Source organism: Mesocricetus auratus, unplaced genomic scaffold (assembly GCF_017639785.1).
Source record: "Mesocricetus auratus isolate SY011 unplaced genomic scaffold, BCM_Maur_2.0 Super-Scaffold_6723, whole genome shotgun sequence".
Taxonomy (NCBI): Eukaryota; Metazoa; Chordata; class Mammalia; order Rodentia; family Cricetidae; genus Mesocricetus; species Mesocricetus auratus.
Genome location: NW_024429183.1, coordinates 6,726,098 through 6,744,219, shown reverse-complemented (window position 1 = coordinate 6,744,219; position 18,122 = coordinate 6,726,098). Strand labels below are relative to the sequence as shown.

The window sequence follows — 18,122 nt, the reverse complement described above, 5'->3', positions numbered from 1 at the left end:
CTCTGCAAGTCCTTTTTGCCTCTCTGTCTCCTAGAAACAATCTCCTCAGAGCTTTAACGGCTCTTCCTGACCAGAACACGGTTGCATTTTCCAGGGTCTCTCTTCTTCCCTCATACCCCTGAGCACCAAAGAGAATGAGCAGTTTGCAGGCTATGACCTGCTTCTTCAGGTCCAGGCCAGTCCCTTTCACCTAGATCAGAGGTTCTCAATCTGTGGATCGAGGCCCCTTTGGGGTCAAGCAAACTTTTCACAGGGGTCTCCCAAGGCTGTTGGAAAACACAGATACTTACATTATGAGTCACAACAGTAGCAAAGTTATGAAGTAGTGAGGAAAATGATTTCTCGGTTGGGGGTCACCACATGGGGAGCCATGTTAAAGGAGGCAGCACTGGGAAGGTTGGGAAACATTGCCCTGGACCCTCTGCTTCTGCACCCGAACTCAAAACACTGCAGCCTTGGAACTCTCTCCAACCATCACTATCCTCTTCTCCCACTGCCCCGTGTGCATCTACTCCTCCCCAAAGCTCTTGTTACCTTGTGCATTAGCATTTTCTCAACAAGATTGTTACAGCCTAGGTATAGAGGCAACTCCCAGTGGGGACAGAAAAAACAGTCAATCCCCAGTTGCACCAGTAGGGGGCACATGGGTATCCAATTCTGGGCTCGGACAAAGTTGTCCCATAAATTGTCCCATAAGACCCATAATACAGTCTCAGATATGAGCATTTTTCCAGGACAGAGAAAGAAAACAGCCTGCCATGTGAATGAACAGGGATCGAATGCAAGGCAAAAGGGAGGTGGGGGGCTTCCAAAGGAGAAGCCTGTGGTTTAATAGGCTGGCTCTCTGCTAGGCAGGAGCCCACCCTCAACTCACATAGGTATCTGTGGTAGGAGTGGGGTCCAGTTTTAAAGTTCTACCTCTTAGACAAACAGGCAGCTAAGCACAACTAGGAGTCTTAGTTCAGTGGTAGAGCACTAACTTAGCATGTATGAGACTCTCAGTTCAAGCCCCAGCATTGCAGAAAAAAAACAAACAAATGGGGGGGGATATAGTGGTGTATGGCTATAATCCAAGCGCTTGATATAAGGCAAGAGGATCAGAAGTTCAAGACCAGCCTAGGATACACAGTGAATACACAATGAGATTCTATCTAGAAGAAAAAAAGAAAGACAGAGAGAGGGTGGGGAGGGAGGGAGGGAGGGAGGGAGGGAGGGAAGGAAGGAAGGAAGGAAGGAAGGAAGGAAGGAAGGAAGGAAGGAAGGAAGGAAGGGTACAACAAGATGGCCCAGTGAGTGAGGGTTGTCAAGTCTGGTGACCTGAGTTCCATCCTCAGAACCCACATGGTGGTTGGAAATATCTGACTCCTTACAGCTGTCCTCTGACCGCCACATGTGCGTGTGGCACAAGCATGCCCCGTGTAAGAACTAAATAAAAATAGAACTAAATAAGAGGGAGGGATGGAGGGTGGGAGCTGGAAGAAGAGGAAGACGGGGAGGCAAGCACAATGGTATTTGCACAGTATAGCTTCTGTGTAATTAAAAAAATTCAGGTCATTATCCGTACTGCAGGCTGGGTGCTACTGCTGCTGTCAAAAACCAAGAAAGCATGAGAAGGGACTGTCCTCACATGAATGAAAATGACTGAGGAGGCTGGATAATTTCAAGGTCCAGTAGATAATGAAAGCAGATGAAATTGGGCCACTCAGGGTGATGGTGGAGAGACATGCTGTCATCTATTTTTCTTACAAGAGACAAAAATGCTAGTGACTTTTGCTTAGAGCTGCTTCCCAGACAGGTGTCAGGGAGAAAGAATCGCTTATGTGCTGGCCTGGTGCATGCATGTGCAAACACACACATGCATGCACACACATGTACATGTGTGGGGGGTGGGCGGGTGGGTGTGGGTGTGTGTGGAGGTAAGAGGAAAACCTCAGATGTTATTCTTCAGGTCCTGTCCACCTATTTTTTTCAGGCACGGGTATTTCATTAACCTAGAACTCATCAATAGACTAGGTGGGTCTTCCTGTGCCTGCTTCCACAGCCCTGGGGTGTGCCTGGCAGGGTTTTGTTTTTTGATTTTTGTTTTTTTTTTTTTTCACATGGCTTCTGGAGAATCAAACCCAGGTACTTTACCACTGAGACATCACCAGCCCCATGGTGTTCATGGACAAAGCAAGTGAGGCTTGGAGAGATACGACATAGCCCAAAACACACAGATTGGGGCATGCAAAGCAGGACTGCGTGACAAAGCCCAGATGGTCAGGAGGCAGGGGACAAGGGCACAGAATGTGGTGATGGAGCCTGAGCACACTGCGCCTGGCAGCATCCTACGGCTGAGCTATCGCTCCACTCTGACAGAAAAAAAGCTCTACATCACTCATGACACTTGATTCCCAATTCTGGAAACCTCCCGTAGCACTGGGATCAAGCCCAGGCCAGCCTTGTGATGATGTCATGCCCTCAGCTGACATCCAGTTGGCCACAGGACAACTGAGAGAGTGAGGCCTTCTTTGGTCAGTCACCACCCACAGGGTCAGCCCAGCCAGGAAATCTACCCCGGAACCATGAGAAATGAAAAGTATGGACCCAGTCATTAGGCTGGGGGTGGCTTGTTACGCAGCAAAAGCTGACCCATACCACCTTCATTAAGGATCAGAGGTCACTCTTACCTGGGAGGGTAGTATGGGTCAAAAGTGTGGCCATCGCCCATGCTGAGAACACAGGACAAGTTTCCAATGTAGGGAGAAAGAAGCCACATCAGGGAGATGGTGACATTGTCAAAGACGGAGCTCTCCCTGGGCACCACCAGCCGCAGGCCTGCAGACCCAAGCATGATGTTTTGTGAGTTTGTGAACCAAAGACGTGTGTTAAGATTCACTTCCTTCTATCCATATGACCCTTACTTTTATATAAGGCATTTCCTTTCATTTCACTTCATTTCATTTCATCACGTATGTGAAGGGCAGAGGACAGCTTGCAAGAGCCAGCCACCTCTTTTCACCATGTGGGCTTCGGGGATCAAACTGGGGTCATCAGGCTGCAAGAGCCTCTACCGTTGAGCCATCTCACTGGCCTTTTAAATTTAGATTTTTTTATTTTATTTTTGAGGCAGGGTCTATATATCCCAGTGCTCAAATACAATATATGGTTGTGGATGACCTTGAACTTCTGATCCTCCTGGGTTCTGAGGTTAGAAGCATGCTCCACTATGCCTGGGCATATGTGGTGTTGGTGATCAAACCCAGGGCCTCTCACCCAACAACTGAGTGGCAGCCTCAGTCCCTGGAAGCACACACAGCCCCCAAGACCCTGGTTCTGCTGTCTAGTGGCAGCCATCATCACCGCAGTCCTGGGATGTCTAATAGAGAGAGTTACAGGCACACAAGCACACACTAAGGCGCATGCTCTTTATTTGCACTGATGGTACAGGCTGCTCCCTATCCAGTACCTGGCACTTTCTAACCAGTGTGTGTTAAATCAGAGATTGGTGTGTATGGCAGTCCCAGAGCTGTGCTTTCCTTTTTAACAGCTGCATAATATACCCTAATGTATCTAACCAGGACACCAATGATCCAGAACTATTTTATGATGGCTAGAGCCACTAAAGCAAACCCTCCTGTAAGAAAATCCACTTGGCTAAGGCTGCAGATGAGTCGCCGTAAGCCACGTCACATAAAACTTTACAAGACTTGAACTTCAAAAGCTGGGGTGGGGTAAGTGCGGTGGAGAGAAGCAGAATTCGCTGGGGCTCCATATAGCCCTATGCTAACCTGTGAACTGCAGCCTTCCCTTGCCCCGACACTAAACTGTGAGTGGAAAAACTGGAGCGGGGCAGAAAACCACCGGGGTTTCACACCCAGCTGTGACAGGGGCACTTGGGGTGCAGCGGGGCCTGTGAGGGGTTGATCGGGGTGCAGCGGGGCCTGTGAGGGGTTGATCAGGGTGCAGTGAGGCCTGTGGGGGGTGATCAGAGTACAGTTGGGACCCCTGCTTACAAGAGTGGGGCACTGACTCTGTCTTCATGAATCAGAGCAAGGTTCTGATCAAAACACACTGGTCATAAGGACAGGATGAAATGTGGTTGCCACTCCCTACATATCTGCCCTAAGCCACATACTTCAGTGGCATGCTGTGGCTGACAAAAGGCATTCTTTGTCCACTAGTGAAACCACCAAACAGAAGGAGATGCCAAAGCATAGGACCTGCTCTTCCCTGACGTAAGAGAGAAAGGACCGGCCCCAATCTTGATTCACACAGACCAGCAAACTAAAGCCATGTAACGACTGTCAGCTAGCATCCTCCCTTTTTCTTACCTGTCCTCCTACAGCCTCAACTTTGCTGTGCTAGATGTCACTGCAACCCTGCTGGCTCTGACTCATCTTTTCCCCTCAAGTCCCCGTTGCTCATGCCCTGGGCAGAAGTTGTTTTTCTGAGTCATTTGTCACAGGATGGCACAATGCAGTGTCTCACCCTTAAGGGAAACTGGCATACTCATCCTTCTTTGTAGGAAAGTGAATTAATGCAACCCTTTGGGAGGGCAATTTAGTGCTGTCTACCAGCACTTAAAATGGACTTAGCATCCCAATCACTCAATTTCTTCTCTGAAAATAATCATGGGCTCATGTCAAGATAGACGATGCACAGTGTCAGTGGCCTGCACACCAATGGGTCTGCTCAGCACTCAGTCATAGGACGGGGAGAGTCTCATGGGGCCCCACCCTTTACTAGGGAGCCATGGGCAGTGGGGCTGGCAGTCCCTGTCCTCCCATATGGTGTAGCTATTGTTGAGCTGCCATTGCTCCAGTGGACAGGGTCATAGCCATGCTCACACCCAAGACCCTGATTCAACTCAGTGGGTCACAAAACTAAGCCGTCCCTCCCTCCAATGTGAAGGCATGAATGTGGAGGAGGATTTGTGGGGAGGGAAAAGAGGGTGGGAAAGAGTGGGAGGGGGCAAAAGAGAATGGGGGTGAGTGTGATCGGAATAAAATCAACAAAGGAAATTTTTTAAAAGAGGTCTGCAGTGTGAAAAGGAACGGAGAAAAACTGGGAGCAGCCTATGTGTCCATCCGTAAGGGAACTCTAACACAATCAAATTCTGGAATACAATGCAGCCATTCAAATGTAAGGCATAGAGATGTTTCTGAGATTTGTTATAAAATGAAAACAAAGCCAGGCAGTGGTGGTGCACGCCTTTGATCCCAGCACTGGGGAGGCAGAGGCAAGTGGATCTCTATGAGTTCGAGGTCAGCCTGGTTTACAGAGCTAGTTCCAGGAAATAAAATAAAATGAAAAAAAGTCAAGTTGTAGGTTAATGTTTTATATGATTATATTTTAGTTTAAAATGCATATATATTCGCTTATAGTTATGTCTGAAAACATTTTTAAAAGTGGATTAAAAATGTCCTCTCAATAATTAATAGCATTTCTTTGGGAGGAATAAGGCTTTCAAGTCGAAGGGTAGGACTTTCCCTTCTTTATTATAAAGTTTTTACAAATTGTGATAATGTGGGTTATTTCATGACTTTTAAGATCTTAATTTTAAGGCTGGAGAGATGGCTCAGTGGTTAGGAGCCCTTGTTGCTCTGGAAGAGGATCTGGGTTCAGTTCCCAGCTCCTACATGGTGGCTCACAGCGTCTGTAACTGCAATTCCAGGTGCTCTGTTTCCCACTTCTGACTTCTGCAGGCACTACATACATGCGGTATACATACATACATGCAGGCAAAGCATTCATACACATAAAAATCATTTTTCAAACATTCTATTACTTTAAAAGAGAGAGAGATGGTGAGGGAGCGTGCGTGCGTGCGTGCGTGCGTGCGTGCGTGCGTGCGTGCGTGTGTGTGTGTGTGTGTGTGTGTGTGTGTGTGTGTGTGTATAAAGCTCCAAGGGAGCAGGTCAGGAGGCAGGAACATCTGGTTACAGGGAAGCTGTTGTGGGGGAAGTTCACTGCACACAGCAGATCTGTCTTGTGGGGAGGGGAGCTCCCGGCTGGCATACAGCAGAAGTAAGAAAATTCCCGTGCCCACCCAGTTGGAGACTCACCTTCCAGACACTGGTACTGCACCCACAGGTAGCTGCTCCTGGTGGGGCACAGGTCTCCAAAGTAGGTCCCATCTGCTGCTACCTGGCATGCCTGCAGCCCCTGACACTGACCTGGGAGACATCCACATTGCACATAGATAGCAACAGTGAGGGAGACAAGGGGACATAAACTCAGCGGAGTGTTACAGATGTGCTACTTCATCCACTCAGTTACTCACCACATGCCCACCAAAGGCCTGTTGGCACCTACAGACACTGGGCTAAGAGTCAAGAGGGCAGGAAAGCCCCCCCCCGTGCTTTCTCTAAGTTGTGACATATTTAATACGTGTGTTGTTTAGACAGCAAGACACATTACCCACCCACCCCCAGTCTCTCGAAACTGTCCTAGGAAGGGATTTCTCCCTTCTTCACTATTTGAACCATTGGGCTCAAAACAGCCCAGGAGCCATAATTCTCTGGTCTACAGAGAAACAGAGAGTGATGCTCCCACAAGTCGAGGAGCCGGGGATACCAAAGAATACCAGAAAACAGCTAGAGGAGGCTGGGAGGTTTCTCTCTCACAGCTTTCGGAGTGGGGGGGGGCATGACCCTGCTTATATCTTGATCTTGGATTCTGACCTCCCTAAGTGTTAGAGAATAAATGTCTGTTATTTGACACCCCGGGTTTGAGGTCTCAGTTTTGAAATGCCTGTGACACTACTCTCCCTCTTCTTTCCCGGCGTGGAACTCTTCCTCTCTTACCATCTCCTTCTTCAGCCTTATGTACCTCAGGGCACAGAGTAGTCCAAGCCAGAAACATCACAGTGTCCCGAACTCCCACCAGTGAGCAGCACCCCCAGGCTGGCTTCTGAGTCTAGAATCTCTCCAGTTCTCAAACCTACCACGGTGGCACCTGCAAATCCCACCTCAGTTTCAGACATCAGCCTCGCTGTGTGTCTTTTAGCACACACAGGCACTCACAACAGCTTGGGGATGGCTTTAAAACCAAGCTCCGGGTTACCCCCTGCCCAGCAGCCTCCATTCATGGGAGGGGCGCACCCTGGCTCCTTGGGTGGATCTCCTGTTTCCCTGTGTGCTAGAACGATACCCCACATTCTGAAGTTCCCTGTGTCACCAAATTCCTACTTCCTGTAGGACTTCCCACACTCCCTTCCCACTTTCCCAGGCTCCCACCTATGCTTTTCCTGTTAGCCTCTTACCTCTTTCCTCCTCTGGGGAATCAGCGGACCCCTGTCCTTGCCCACATGTCTCCTCAGCCAAGTCAGTTACACATAACAAGCAATCTCATTTCCCAGACTCCCTGGTCCAAGCACATGAGGATGACACATGTTCATCTCCAGCTGCTCAAACAGTGGCTCAAAACAACACAGGCTCTTGTGTCTCTGTTCTAAAGGTCAGAAATCTGGGTGGGCTGGACTGGGCTGCTTTCTCTTCTTGGAGTTCTGGGAAAGCCTGCAGCCATATCTGAGGCAGAATCCAGTTCTTGGATGCTCTCAGTGGCTCTTTCATCCTTGAATGAGGCCTCTCCAAGCCACCAAGGTGCTCTTGAATGACCTAATTGATTGACTTCCTCCCTTCCCTTTCCTTCTTTCTCATCCCTTTCTCCCTCTTTCCTCTGCTCTCCTTTTCTCCCCTTCCTTCCTTCCTTCCTTCCTTCCTTCCTTCCTTCCTTCCTTCCTTCCTTCCTTCCTTCCTTCCTATGTTTTTCCGTTTTGAGACAGGGTCTTACTAGGTAGCCCTAGCTGGACCAGAAATCTATGTAGATCAGGTTGGCCTTGAACTCAGAGAGATCCACCTGCCTCTAACTTCCAAGTGTCAAGGTTAAAGGGGTGCATCACTACATCTGACTTATATTTTTGGAGGGGGGATAGCTGGAGTTTCACTTTACTGTTTAGGTTGACCTTAATCTTTGACCTCAAACAATCCTCTTGTCTCAACTTCCTGGCACTGTGGGGGTGGGGTGCTTCTGATAATCAAACCTGAGGTATCCCACATGCTAGACAGGCAGTCTGCACTGAGCATGTCCCCCGCTTTCAGTTGGTGATGCCCCTCCATCTGGCTACATACTCCTGTGTGCACCCCTAGCCTTAGATGGTGGTCTCTGAAGGCCTGGGTAGTTCTTTGAACGCTCTGTGCACTATTGGGTGTTCCACACAGCAGGCATGCGGTAGATAGGAAGCATGTTTTACATGAGTCAGTGCATAGTGCCTTTTGCTCCGTTCCATGGCAGCATTTATCTGTCTCCCCCACTGGACTCTGAGCTCTTTGAAAGTAGGCAGTTTGATTCATCCTATCTCTACAGAGCCCAGGATAGTGCATGTTACTATTGGTCCTCAATAAATGTTTATTGGCCACTGGATGATTGAGCAATCGGGCATTCAAATACAATCAGATGTTGGGGCCCTGCCAGATTCTCTCACCCTTTCCAGTGGGGTCGAGGTCTCACTTCCAATGTTCTCTCTGGGGTGTGGTGGTCGTGTTTCCAAAACATATAGCTGGACCTTTGGGGGAAGCAACCTGCCCAGTGCCAGTGTGCTGTGGGGAGGAAGCTTCCCTCAGCTTGTCCAGCTGAGGCCCTTCCATCTTGGATGACACAACTCAGGACAGACATAAGCCACACAAAACCCAGATCTCTTTATCCTTGCCTGTAGGTTTGAAATGTTTTGCAGTTTTAAAAATTGGGCTAACTAAGTTGATGTTCTCTGCACCAAGGAGGGGAAGGGGATCGGAAACCTTCCTGTCCCAGGAGCTGGGTGTGATGATGACCATGGTGAACCTGCCTCAGTGTCCTGTTCAAGAACTTAGTGCCGTGGACAGAGACTGGCTGACTTCCCCACATGAAGGAGGCCCCGGCCATATCTGAAGAATACCAGAATCTTCCTGGACCCTTTGATGTGTATAGAAGACCAGCAACCGCTCTCTGCTTCAAGCAGAACTGGGGAGCACTGGGGTCCTACCTGCCACCTCATCCTTGACGCTGACCCAGCCACATTCCCCCTCCAGGTCTGAGGGAGGCCAGATGCCCTGGGTGCAAAAATAGGGGGTCTGGCGCCCATAGAAAGCATCCTGGACCTGGATGACTTCTCCTGAGCCACAGTGCATGGTGGCATTGTGGCCCTCACAAGTCAGGCTGAGTCCAACCCCTGCAACAAAGGGAAGATGACAACTTAGGAACACACAATGATCTGGGTAAATGCTGGGCCACGACTGTCAGATACAAGGACGCAGTGGGAATGGGGCCAGCTGGAGAAGAGGAGAGATACGGAGAATGGTGCAGGCAGAGTCAGGCATGGGGAGACCCAGAGATGGAAAGGGTCAGAAAGTCCCAAACAAACAAGGTGGTGACAGAGGAAGTCTAACAGGCAAGTTGTCTGAACAGGAAGATGAAAGACCCAGAGAGGTGGGCTCTGAGGAGGAAAGTCAAGAGACACACGGGAGAGAATGAGTTAAGAGAATGAAAGACCACAAGAAACCTATAGAGATGGGGATCAATAAAGGGAAAAGGTTAGAGAGGTGGGGCCTGAACGGGGAGAAGAAGGCAGGCAGGGAGGAGGGACAGGGAGACGCCCCCACAGGACCCGCTCACCAAACTCGCAGATGAAGGCAAAGGCCTGGGTGCAATCCTCCAAGGCAGCCCACTGGGATGAAGGGCCACGCCTGATGTAGCCGCAGGTCCCTGGGGCAGGTGTGACCTGCCCTCCCTGCCAGTTGCTGTAGTTCACACTTGTAGTGTCCAGCCAAGTCCCAGAGCCTGCATTGGAAACACGTGCAGGAGGGCTTGGCTTTCAGGAGTCCCCTCTTATCTTCCCTAAGGCGGAGAGCTCGCCCTAACTCAATTCCTAGTATGCCATAGGTGCTCAGTCAATGCCTGTCTTCCACACACCAGAGAATGGGTGTGTCCTCATCATTAGTTTCAAATGCTCAGACATAACTAGACACCCATAAGGAAAAGTGATGCTACCTAGGTGTGGCGACATGCAGAGCCCAGAGTGTGCCATGGTGCTCGCAATAGATGACTCCTGAGCAGGGCGTCTGCAGATGTGTCTGGACACTGGTTAAATTCATAGAGAAGTTTCCAGAGCCTTGAGGAGGTGACTGGAACTGTTCATGTGTGAGACTCGGCAACCTTCCGGGGAAGGTTTCCCTTCAGAGAGACACATCTGTTTCTCCCTTAGGCTCCCTGGGCTTCTGCCGCTTCAGAGAGAGCATGGACCCCAGAACAAGAGGAATACAAGCATGTTTTTAGACCAACTCTCTGCTAGTTGCTGTATGTGAATTATTTTACCTGATCCACCAAACAGCTAAAGAGGAGGGTCTCCTGACCATGAAAGTTAGGACACAGTCATTTGCCCCGTGGGGTTCTGGGTGAGAAGCAGTAGTAAGAATTTCCCATCAGACACAGCTACGCGACACCTACCTCCCACCGTCTCGTTGGGTGCCGAGGTTCCTGTGAGTCCGATCCACCAGTCTCTGTCCTGGGTAATGTGCTTCTGCAGGAGCTGCTGGGTGTCTTCATCACGAATGAAGACCAGATGGCCTCCGCGCCCTTCACACCAGCCCTGGGCACCGTGGAAGGTGTGCCCCAGGGGCACGAATTCATAGCAAGTGTCTCTGAAGAACACCTGGCTCCTTAAGCAGGGGTGGCTTCCTTCTAACTTGGCCACAGCCGCTCCAGTGTTCAGTGCGAGCCCCAGGAGCAACACACCTGCCATGCTCACCCTGGGACCACTGCTGGGGCGATGGAGCTCGATCCTCTCTCCTTCATATTCTGCCATCCCCACAAGCACCCACCACCCTCCTTCCTGTCCTTCTTTGCACCAAGCAATAACTCTCTTTTGTTTATGAGACAAAAGACTCAGGATGAATGTGTCTGTGTTTTGCTTCACACAACTCTGTTCAATGCCTGTTTGAAAACCAATTCATATTCGAATTTCTTCCAGAGAAAGATGAAGTTGCTATGATATCTGTTTGATAGATTCCTTACCATTCATTTTTTTTGCCATTACCTGAGTACTCAGTGTTTCCAGAAAAGCTATCAGCATGTGGCAGATATGTGATAAAACTGGTATGAATGTTAGTTATGGGATGGCACACATACAGAGTGGTACCCATATACAATCTTATTGTGTGGAATGGCATCTGTGCCCAGCTGATAACTGTCTTCCCCTGGTGTGGCCAGAACCTGATGGGACAAACAGGTCCCCTTCTGAATCATCATGTTATCACTTATACTTCCTGGAAGATAAAACTTCCCTACAAAATTTATTTCATGTCATCATATAACCTTTTATTCAAAACTCAGAGCTACCCATCTTCACTCATCATCTAAACTGTCTGGAGAGTGTCTGGGGTCTGTAGCTAAAATTTAAATGTCTTATTTGTACACAAGGCTGTTTAGTCTGGCCTCTGACAATATTTCAATCCTTCCTGCCCACCTTCTTATCCTTTAAGGCTTAACTCAAAAACTACTTCCCAAGACTGGGAGATGTATCAGTGGGCAAGAGCATAATTGAGCAAGCCTGAGTTTGATCCCCAGAGCCCTTGTACTAATCCAGATGAGGTGGTGTGCATATTTAATTCCAGCACTCCTATAGCAAGATGGGAAGTAGGGACAGGTCTTCTGCAACAGCAGTATGTGTCCTTAACTGCCAAGCTCTCTCTGCTGTGCCATCTTTCCTTAAAAAAGGAATTTATTACACCTCTCTCTCTCTCTCTCTCTCTCTCTCTCTCTCTCTGTGTGTGTGTGTGTCTCTGTGTGTGTGGGGGGGGGGTTTCCACCTTTACATGGGTTTCAGGTATCAAACTCAGGTCATCAATCTTGAGCAGAGAAAAACTTGAACAAGTTGTTCTCTCCTCCTGCTGTGTGGGTCTTCACTGGCTGAACCGTCTCTCCACCCCTCCACCTTGTTTTTTGAGATGGAATGTCTCACAGAACTTGGAGTTCACTGATAGACTGACTGGCCAGTGACACGCGCCCACCCTCACTCCCCACCCCCGCCCGCAGGAATCCCCGTCTCCACCTTCCCAGGGGTTTACAGACAAGCATCTCTCTCTCTACCCTTGGCTCTAACATGGATCTAGGAGCAGACCTCATGTGCTCATTCTTCTGGGGCAAGGCACTTTGCCCTCTGAGCCGTCTCCCTCCCCAGCCCCATCGTAATTATGGCCTTTCATCTTCATCTCCTCACCCCACCCCTGGCAACTGCAAACCTATCTTTCTGTCTCTAGATTTGTCCATTCTGAACACTTCATACAAATGGAATCTTCCAGTTTGTCACATGCTGTACCTGGCTTCTCTCACTGAGCATCACCCTCTCTGGGCTCACCCATGTATGTCATAGTGTGTACTCACAGGCACTTACGCCATTGTGACACTGTAAAATGACTCTGCAGTCTACCAAGCTCACACTCAAGTGGGGCTGTAGAAAGCTTGCTCGCCTAGCAAGTGGAGGCCCTGGGGTCCATCCCCAATACCATAAAAACAGACACACCCACACAAAAAGGTCACACTAAGGAACTTCACAATGTGTCACAAAAAATTGCAAAAAAATCATACAATACTTTAAGAAAATTTACATTTTTTAGATTTGTGTATTTTTTATTTTATATTTATTTTATATACTTTGTGTGCATGTATGTGCACGTGTGTGTCACAGCTTGATTGTGGTGGGTGGGGGACAACTTTGGGGAGTTGGTTCTCTCCTTCCACTATGTGAGTCCCTGGGGGTTGAATCCAGGTTGTCAGGCTTGGTGGCAAGCTCCCTTATACTGACCCATCTTGCTGCCCCTGAATTTTATTATCATTATTATTGTTATTATTATTATTGGTGGTGGTGGTGGTGGTGGTGGTAGTGTGGGGTGCACATGCCACTACACACATGTAGAGAGGTCAGAGGACAACTTTGTGGAGTCAACCCCACCTTTACACATGTGTTCCAGGGATCAAACTCAGGTCATCAGGATTGAGCAGCAAGTTCCTTTACCTACTGAGCCATCTCACTGGCCCCAAAGCTTCTGGTTCTATGCTATCTCGGCAGCACGCAACCCAGCCACTGCTTGGACACACCTTATACTGCTTTCCTTTTTATATCTCTGCAACCCTTAGGGGGATAGTCCTCACTTTCTCCATCTTCAGGTAGAGAGCAGTCAGGCTCTGCTTCTCTGTGCGTTTCCTGGGGGATGGGACAGCGTCTCTTTAACTTCATACATCCAGTGACTGGCCTATTGGAGGATTCCGTAGATGTCCACTTGGCCCCAGCTGTCAATTTCTGGGGCTGATCCTTGCCCTGCATCTCCATTTCTACAAACCTCCCAGAGTCCCGGGAGTGGTGCTGCCAGATGGGGAGGAGGGACAGAGACAGGAGCAGGGCAGGATATGGAGTCACTGGGTGACTCAGAAGCTGGAATTCAGACTGGGCAGAACTGGCCTGTTATCTGCAGAGGCCAAACTTCTGGTGACTTCCATCAGTAAACTATGTGAAACGCTGCACGCGATGATAGTGTATCTCCCGAGTAAAGGCTTAATTTATACTTCTAATGAGATGTGCTTGGGGACTTCGGATGACACATGAAGCTCTGCAGGCAAATTGCATTTTCAAATTCTTTGAATTCTGATAAAGTATAGGCTACCAGACTTGAGATTCTTCTTGGTGAATTTATCAGCTTTCAATGTCTTTTAGCCTCTGGGTCCGTGAGGCCCACGTTCCTAGTAAACCAGGACACGACTAGCCTCATGTAAGCTTATTCCTACTGGCTCAATCAGCCATCTGAGCCTGTACGAGGAACAGCAACATGAAAGAAAAAAGACAGCATGTTTGCTTTAAATGGAGCATTGGGTCCATGAAGAGGACTCTAAGAGGCATTGGGAAATGGCTTGATTGGTGAAGTGCTTTGCCAACAAACACAAGGACTGAGCTTGGTCCCTGTATAAAAAAAGGCAGGCCTGGTGCTATGTGGTTTTGATCCCAACCCTGGAGAGGCAGAAACAGACAGACACATGGGGCTCACTGGCCAGCCAGACTAGACTATTTTTGTGAGTTCCAGGTCAGAGAACTCCAACCTGGTCTAAAAGGGGGGGGGGGAGAGGTGGGAGACACCCAACATCGTCCTCTGGTCTTCACACACATGTGCGTGAGCATACACAAACACACAAAAAGCATGTGCATGTGCACTCCACGCCCCCCGTGTTTCATTCCCCTGAAGCCAATACAGGCAAGGATTTTATGTGGGAGGAGACCCAGACACCACTGGCAGACCCTCTGCAGAAACCTGTTTATTGAACAAAGCATCTCTGAGATTCTTCATGGTCTAAGATAGAAGAAGGGGCGGGGCCCATGTACATGTTCTCTTGAGGACAGGTGCTAACCCAGACATGAGTGTGTGCATCCCACATTGTGCTCTGCATTTCCATCCAGTGTAGTCTGCGAGCCTTCTCCATGCTGTTAAAGATCATGATTGCTGTTGTTGCCATGGTGATGCTCAAGCCTCTCTTCTCTTGCTTGTATGTTTGGAGTTCTTGTTTGCTGTTTGGTTTTGATGACCAGGAAACACTACCACAAGCACTTTGAATGAACCCTTTCACCTAGGAAGATCAATCTCTCAGGCACTGTTTGGGGCTTTATCAGGCCACGCCTTAACTTCATCCTTATAGAGGGCTTCTGCAGACAAGCACTGGGGTTCTTGGCCTCCCTCCTCATGTGTGACAGCTTGACAAGATCTAGAATCTCCCAGGAGACAAACATCTGGGTGTGTCTGGGAGGGATTACCTAGATTAGGTGAATTGACAGCGGGAAGACCCACCTTAAATGTGGTTAGCACCATCCCACAGGCTGGGGTCCAGGACCAAATAAAAAGCAGAAAGTGGACTGAGCACCGGCATTCACCTCTCTCTGCTTCCTGACTGTGGGCACCATGTGACCAACCAGCTGGCTCCTGCTCCTGCAGCCATAACCTCATCACCACGGTGGATTATGTACCCTCAAACTGTGAGCTACAATGAACGCTTCCTTTCCATAAGATTCTCTTGTCAGGAATTTTACCACGGCCATAAGAAAAGGAATGGATACAGCTTGACCCCCTGAAGACTTACCTGAGACATACTCATTCACACTTCAGAGCCTAGGGGCACCCCAATCAGGCGAATTTCCTGTATGGGCCTAATAATGTGTCATTGATACCTTCTTGCCATTGTTATTTACAATGTCTTACAGGCAGCATTTTCTAAAGGCCATTTATAAAGTCACAGGGCCCACTATGTCATCATTTTGTTACTGATAATCACTTGCCTTGATTCACTTCTTCAGCCCACTGCTGGGATCCCCTGAAGAAATCTCTGTCTTTGGGGCCTACTTCTGGCAGGGAGCAGAGTGACATATTCACACAGGCACACTGCCAGAACCAGGACACCAGGACCACCTGGCTAGAATGCCCCCGTGATTCTCGCCATGAGCTCAATGCTCCATTTAAACTAATTAACTCCCCCTTGTGACTTGTGCCTCCAATCCCACTTGAAGACTCTGGTTGGCAGATTGATCTTAGGTACGTGCTCCCAGCTGGGCAGTGTTTGGGGTGCCCTCCTGTTTTCTTTGATTCAATATTTGGGAACCATATCTGAGGAGCAACTGGTACCAACCTCAGTCATTTGCACAGTGAGGGGAATCCTCTTATTTGTTTTTACATTAAAAAAAAAACCATACATTTGCCGGGTGGTCATGGTGCACTCCTTTAATCCCCACACTTGGGAGGCAGAAGCAGGTGGATCTCAGTGAGCTCAAGGCCAGCCTGGTCTATAAAGTTGTGCTCCAGGACAGCCAGGATTGTTACACAGGGAAACCCTGTCTCAAAAAACAAAACAAAAAACCATGTCTTTATTTTATCTTGCTTGCATTTGTGTCTGTATGTCATATGTGAACCTGGTGCCTGCAGATGCCAAAAGAAAAGAGTATCAGATTGCCTCAAACTGGAGTTACAGGTAGCAGTGAGCTTTCATGTGGGCGCTGGCGACAGAATGTGCTCACAGTTGCTGAGCCATCTCTCCAGCCTACGGTGTGTGTGTGTGTGTGTGTGTGTGTGTGTAAGCATGTCTGTGTGTGTTCGTGCATGTGCACGCCATAGCACATGTGTGGATGTCAGAACCCAGCTTACATGAGTTGTTTCTCTCTCCTAGAGACCAAGTTCAGGACATCGGGTTTGGTGGCTGTGCCATCTCATTGGCCCTCTTGTGATTTTTTTAAAAAGACCCCTGTGTAGATGAGCCCTCTGGGCTTCTGTAGGAGGAAGTCTGATGCCGCCATTAAACATGTGACTTACTAGAGGCGCATACAGATGAGGTAATAAAAGGGCGGTTTACCACACCGCTAACCACACCCACTTTAGGCAGGACTAAAGACGTATACGGCTGGACGTAAAGACGTATACGTACGTAGGCGGAACTACGTCACTAGCCAGGCCCACTTTTGGGCATGGCTAGGGGCGTTACGGGGGAAGGCATAAAAGACAGCGCACAGGAAGTCTCGCTCTCTTTTCCTGGAGTTCGGCTTCCGGTCCAGTCGCTAGCTGAGATCTGCTGGGCTTCTCGGGGTTTGGTATCGTGTGAGTAATTTTCTAAATTAAATACTTAGCTTCCCTTTCAGTAACTGTGTGTCGCGTATCGTTACAGCGTCCGTAAAGCCAACAATTTGGTGTCAGAATGTAAACTTATAATATCAATAGTAGGGAGAGGGGGCGTGGAATTCTCAAAACTACTTCCTGCTGAGATGGGACGATGATAATCTCATGGGGACCTGTGAAAAGAAAATGTTAGTATAACAAAATCTGAGTAGATCAGACAGTCTCAGTATGGCAGGAGCTGCTTGATTGAAGTTCCTGACTGAGGTTCTAGTGTTGATTGAAGCTCTTATCTTGAAGCTCTGGTCAGATTGTAGAAGATGTGCTATTTCTGTTCCTTGGTCTGGAGTTGTGTCGAGTGATGTAGTTTCAAGCCAGTTTCAGGATAGTGCTTGTCAGGTGGAGTCAATGATGTGGGGCAATTCAGATGCCTCCAGTCGAATCAGGTGAAGTCAAGGAAGTGGATCCTCATTCTCTTTCGGAAGCAGTTGAAGATTGCTGTCAGGAAATCCCTTGTTCTCTGGAAAACTCGAACATTACTGTTAACAAAGAAATATTTTAACTTTCATATGTAAGCATACAGAAGAGGTGACAATAGGGAAGATGGAAAACCTGGAGGAAATTAGACTGTTCAGAAAAAGAAATCCATAGATAACAGTCCCTCATTTTATTTCTTCTGTCTTATATCAATGGCTCTTTGATATAATACAGAAATTCTGAATTGTATTTAAATAACATGCTTGGGTTTAGAGTAGGAGAGCCAATCCAACTCCAAAGCCAGTTTCAGTTAAATGAATGGGAACTGAGGTATGTGAAGAAATAAAGATAAAGGTGTACTATGAAAAAGCAATATAGAGAGATTTAGACTTTGATACCACACAGTGTGTGTTTGATGGTCCTCAGGGTAGCTATTCATTCTTCTACAGGAATCCATGTGTCCAGTATTCTTTGCTGAGTTTACCTGTGAGGACAAAAACAAAGCACTTCTCTTTCCTTTTAGGAGGTCACTTTACCCATTGTGGACTATGAATTTGTAGATGGGCTGTTATCTTCCTCCTCCTGAGATGTTTTCTGTTCTGATCGAATTTTAATTAATTTTGATGGAACCCAAACCTTTTCTTCTCCTGTGGAAACAAAAGCATAACCCCTTCCCCAACGTAACACATATCCTGGTTTCCAGACTGAGGTCATAACATCCTTAAAATACACCGGTTGGTTCAGTTCAGAAGTCTTCTCTGTAGTCCAGTGTCTTTCTGCTGCAGTTTGTCCTTTTTCATCAGCATTAAGAAAATTCAACGTTAGTAAAGCATTGTGTAACCTGTGTCTAGGTGTCTTTGTTTTCCCTGGCTGTTTATGAAGCATCTCCTTTAAGGTTCGGTTAGACCTTTCAATTATTGCTTGTCCTGTGGGATTGTAAGGTATACCAGTTACATGTTTTATATTATAATATTTGAAGAATTGTTCCAATTT

General features: G+C 48.1%; 1 protein-coding gene across 2 annotated transcripts in view; it reads right to left on the bottom strand.

Annotated features, from left to right (window-relative positions):
* Pkd1l2 (polycystin 1 like 2) overlaps nt 1-10,759 on the bottom strand; it is an 82,761-nt gene extending 72,002 nt beyond the window's left edge. For both annotated transcript variants that reach the window (XM_040736303.1, XM_005073069.4), the window contains exons 1-5: nt 10,465-10,759; nt 9,634-9,798; nt 9,005-9,190; nt 6,048-6,158; nt 2,670-2,817 (exon numbers count right to left, since the gene is read on the bottom strand). In XM_040736303.1, coding sequence (XP_040592237.1) covers nt 2,670-2,817; nt 6,048-6,158; nt 9,005-9,190; nt 9,634-9,798; nt 10,465-10,759 — 905 coding nt within the window. The remainder of the gene's footprint in view (nt 1-2,669; nt 2,818-6,047; nt 6,159-9,004; nt 9,191-9,633; nt 9,799-10,464) is intronic.
* Nucleotides 10,760-18,122: the final 7,363 nt, after the last annotated feature.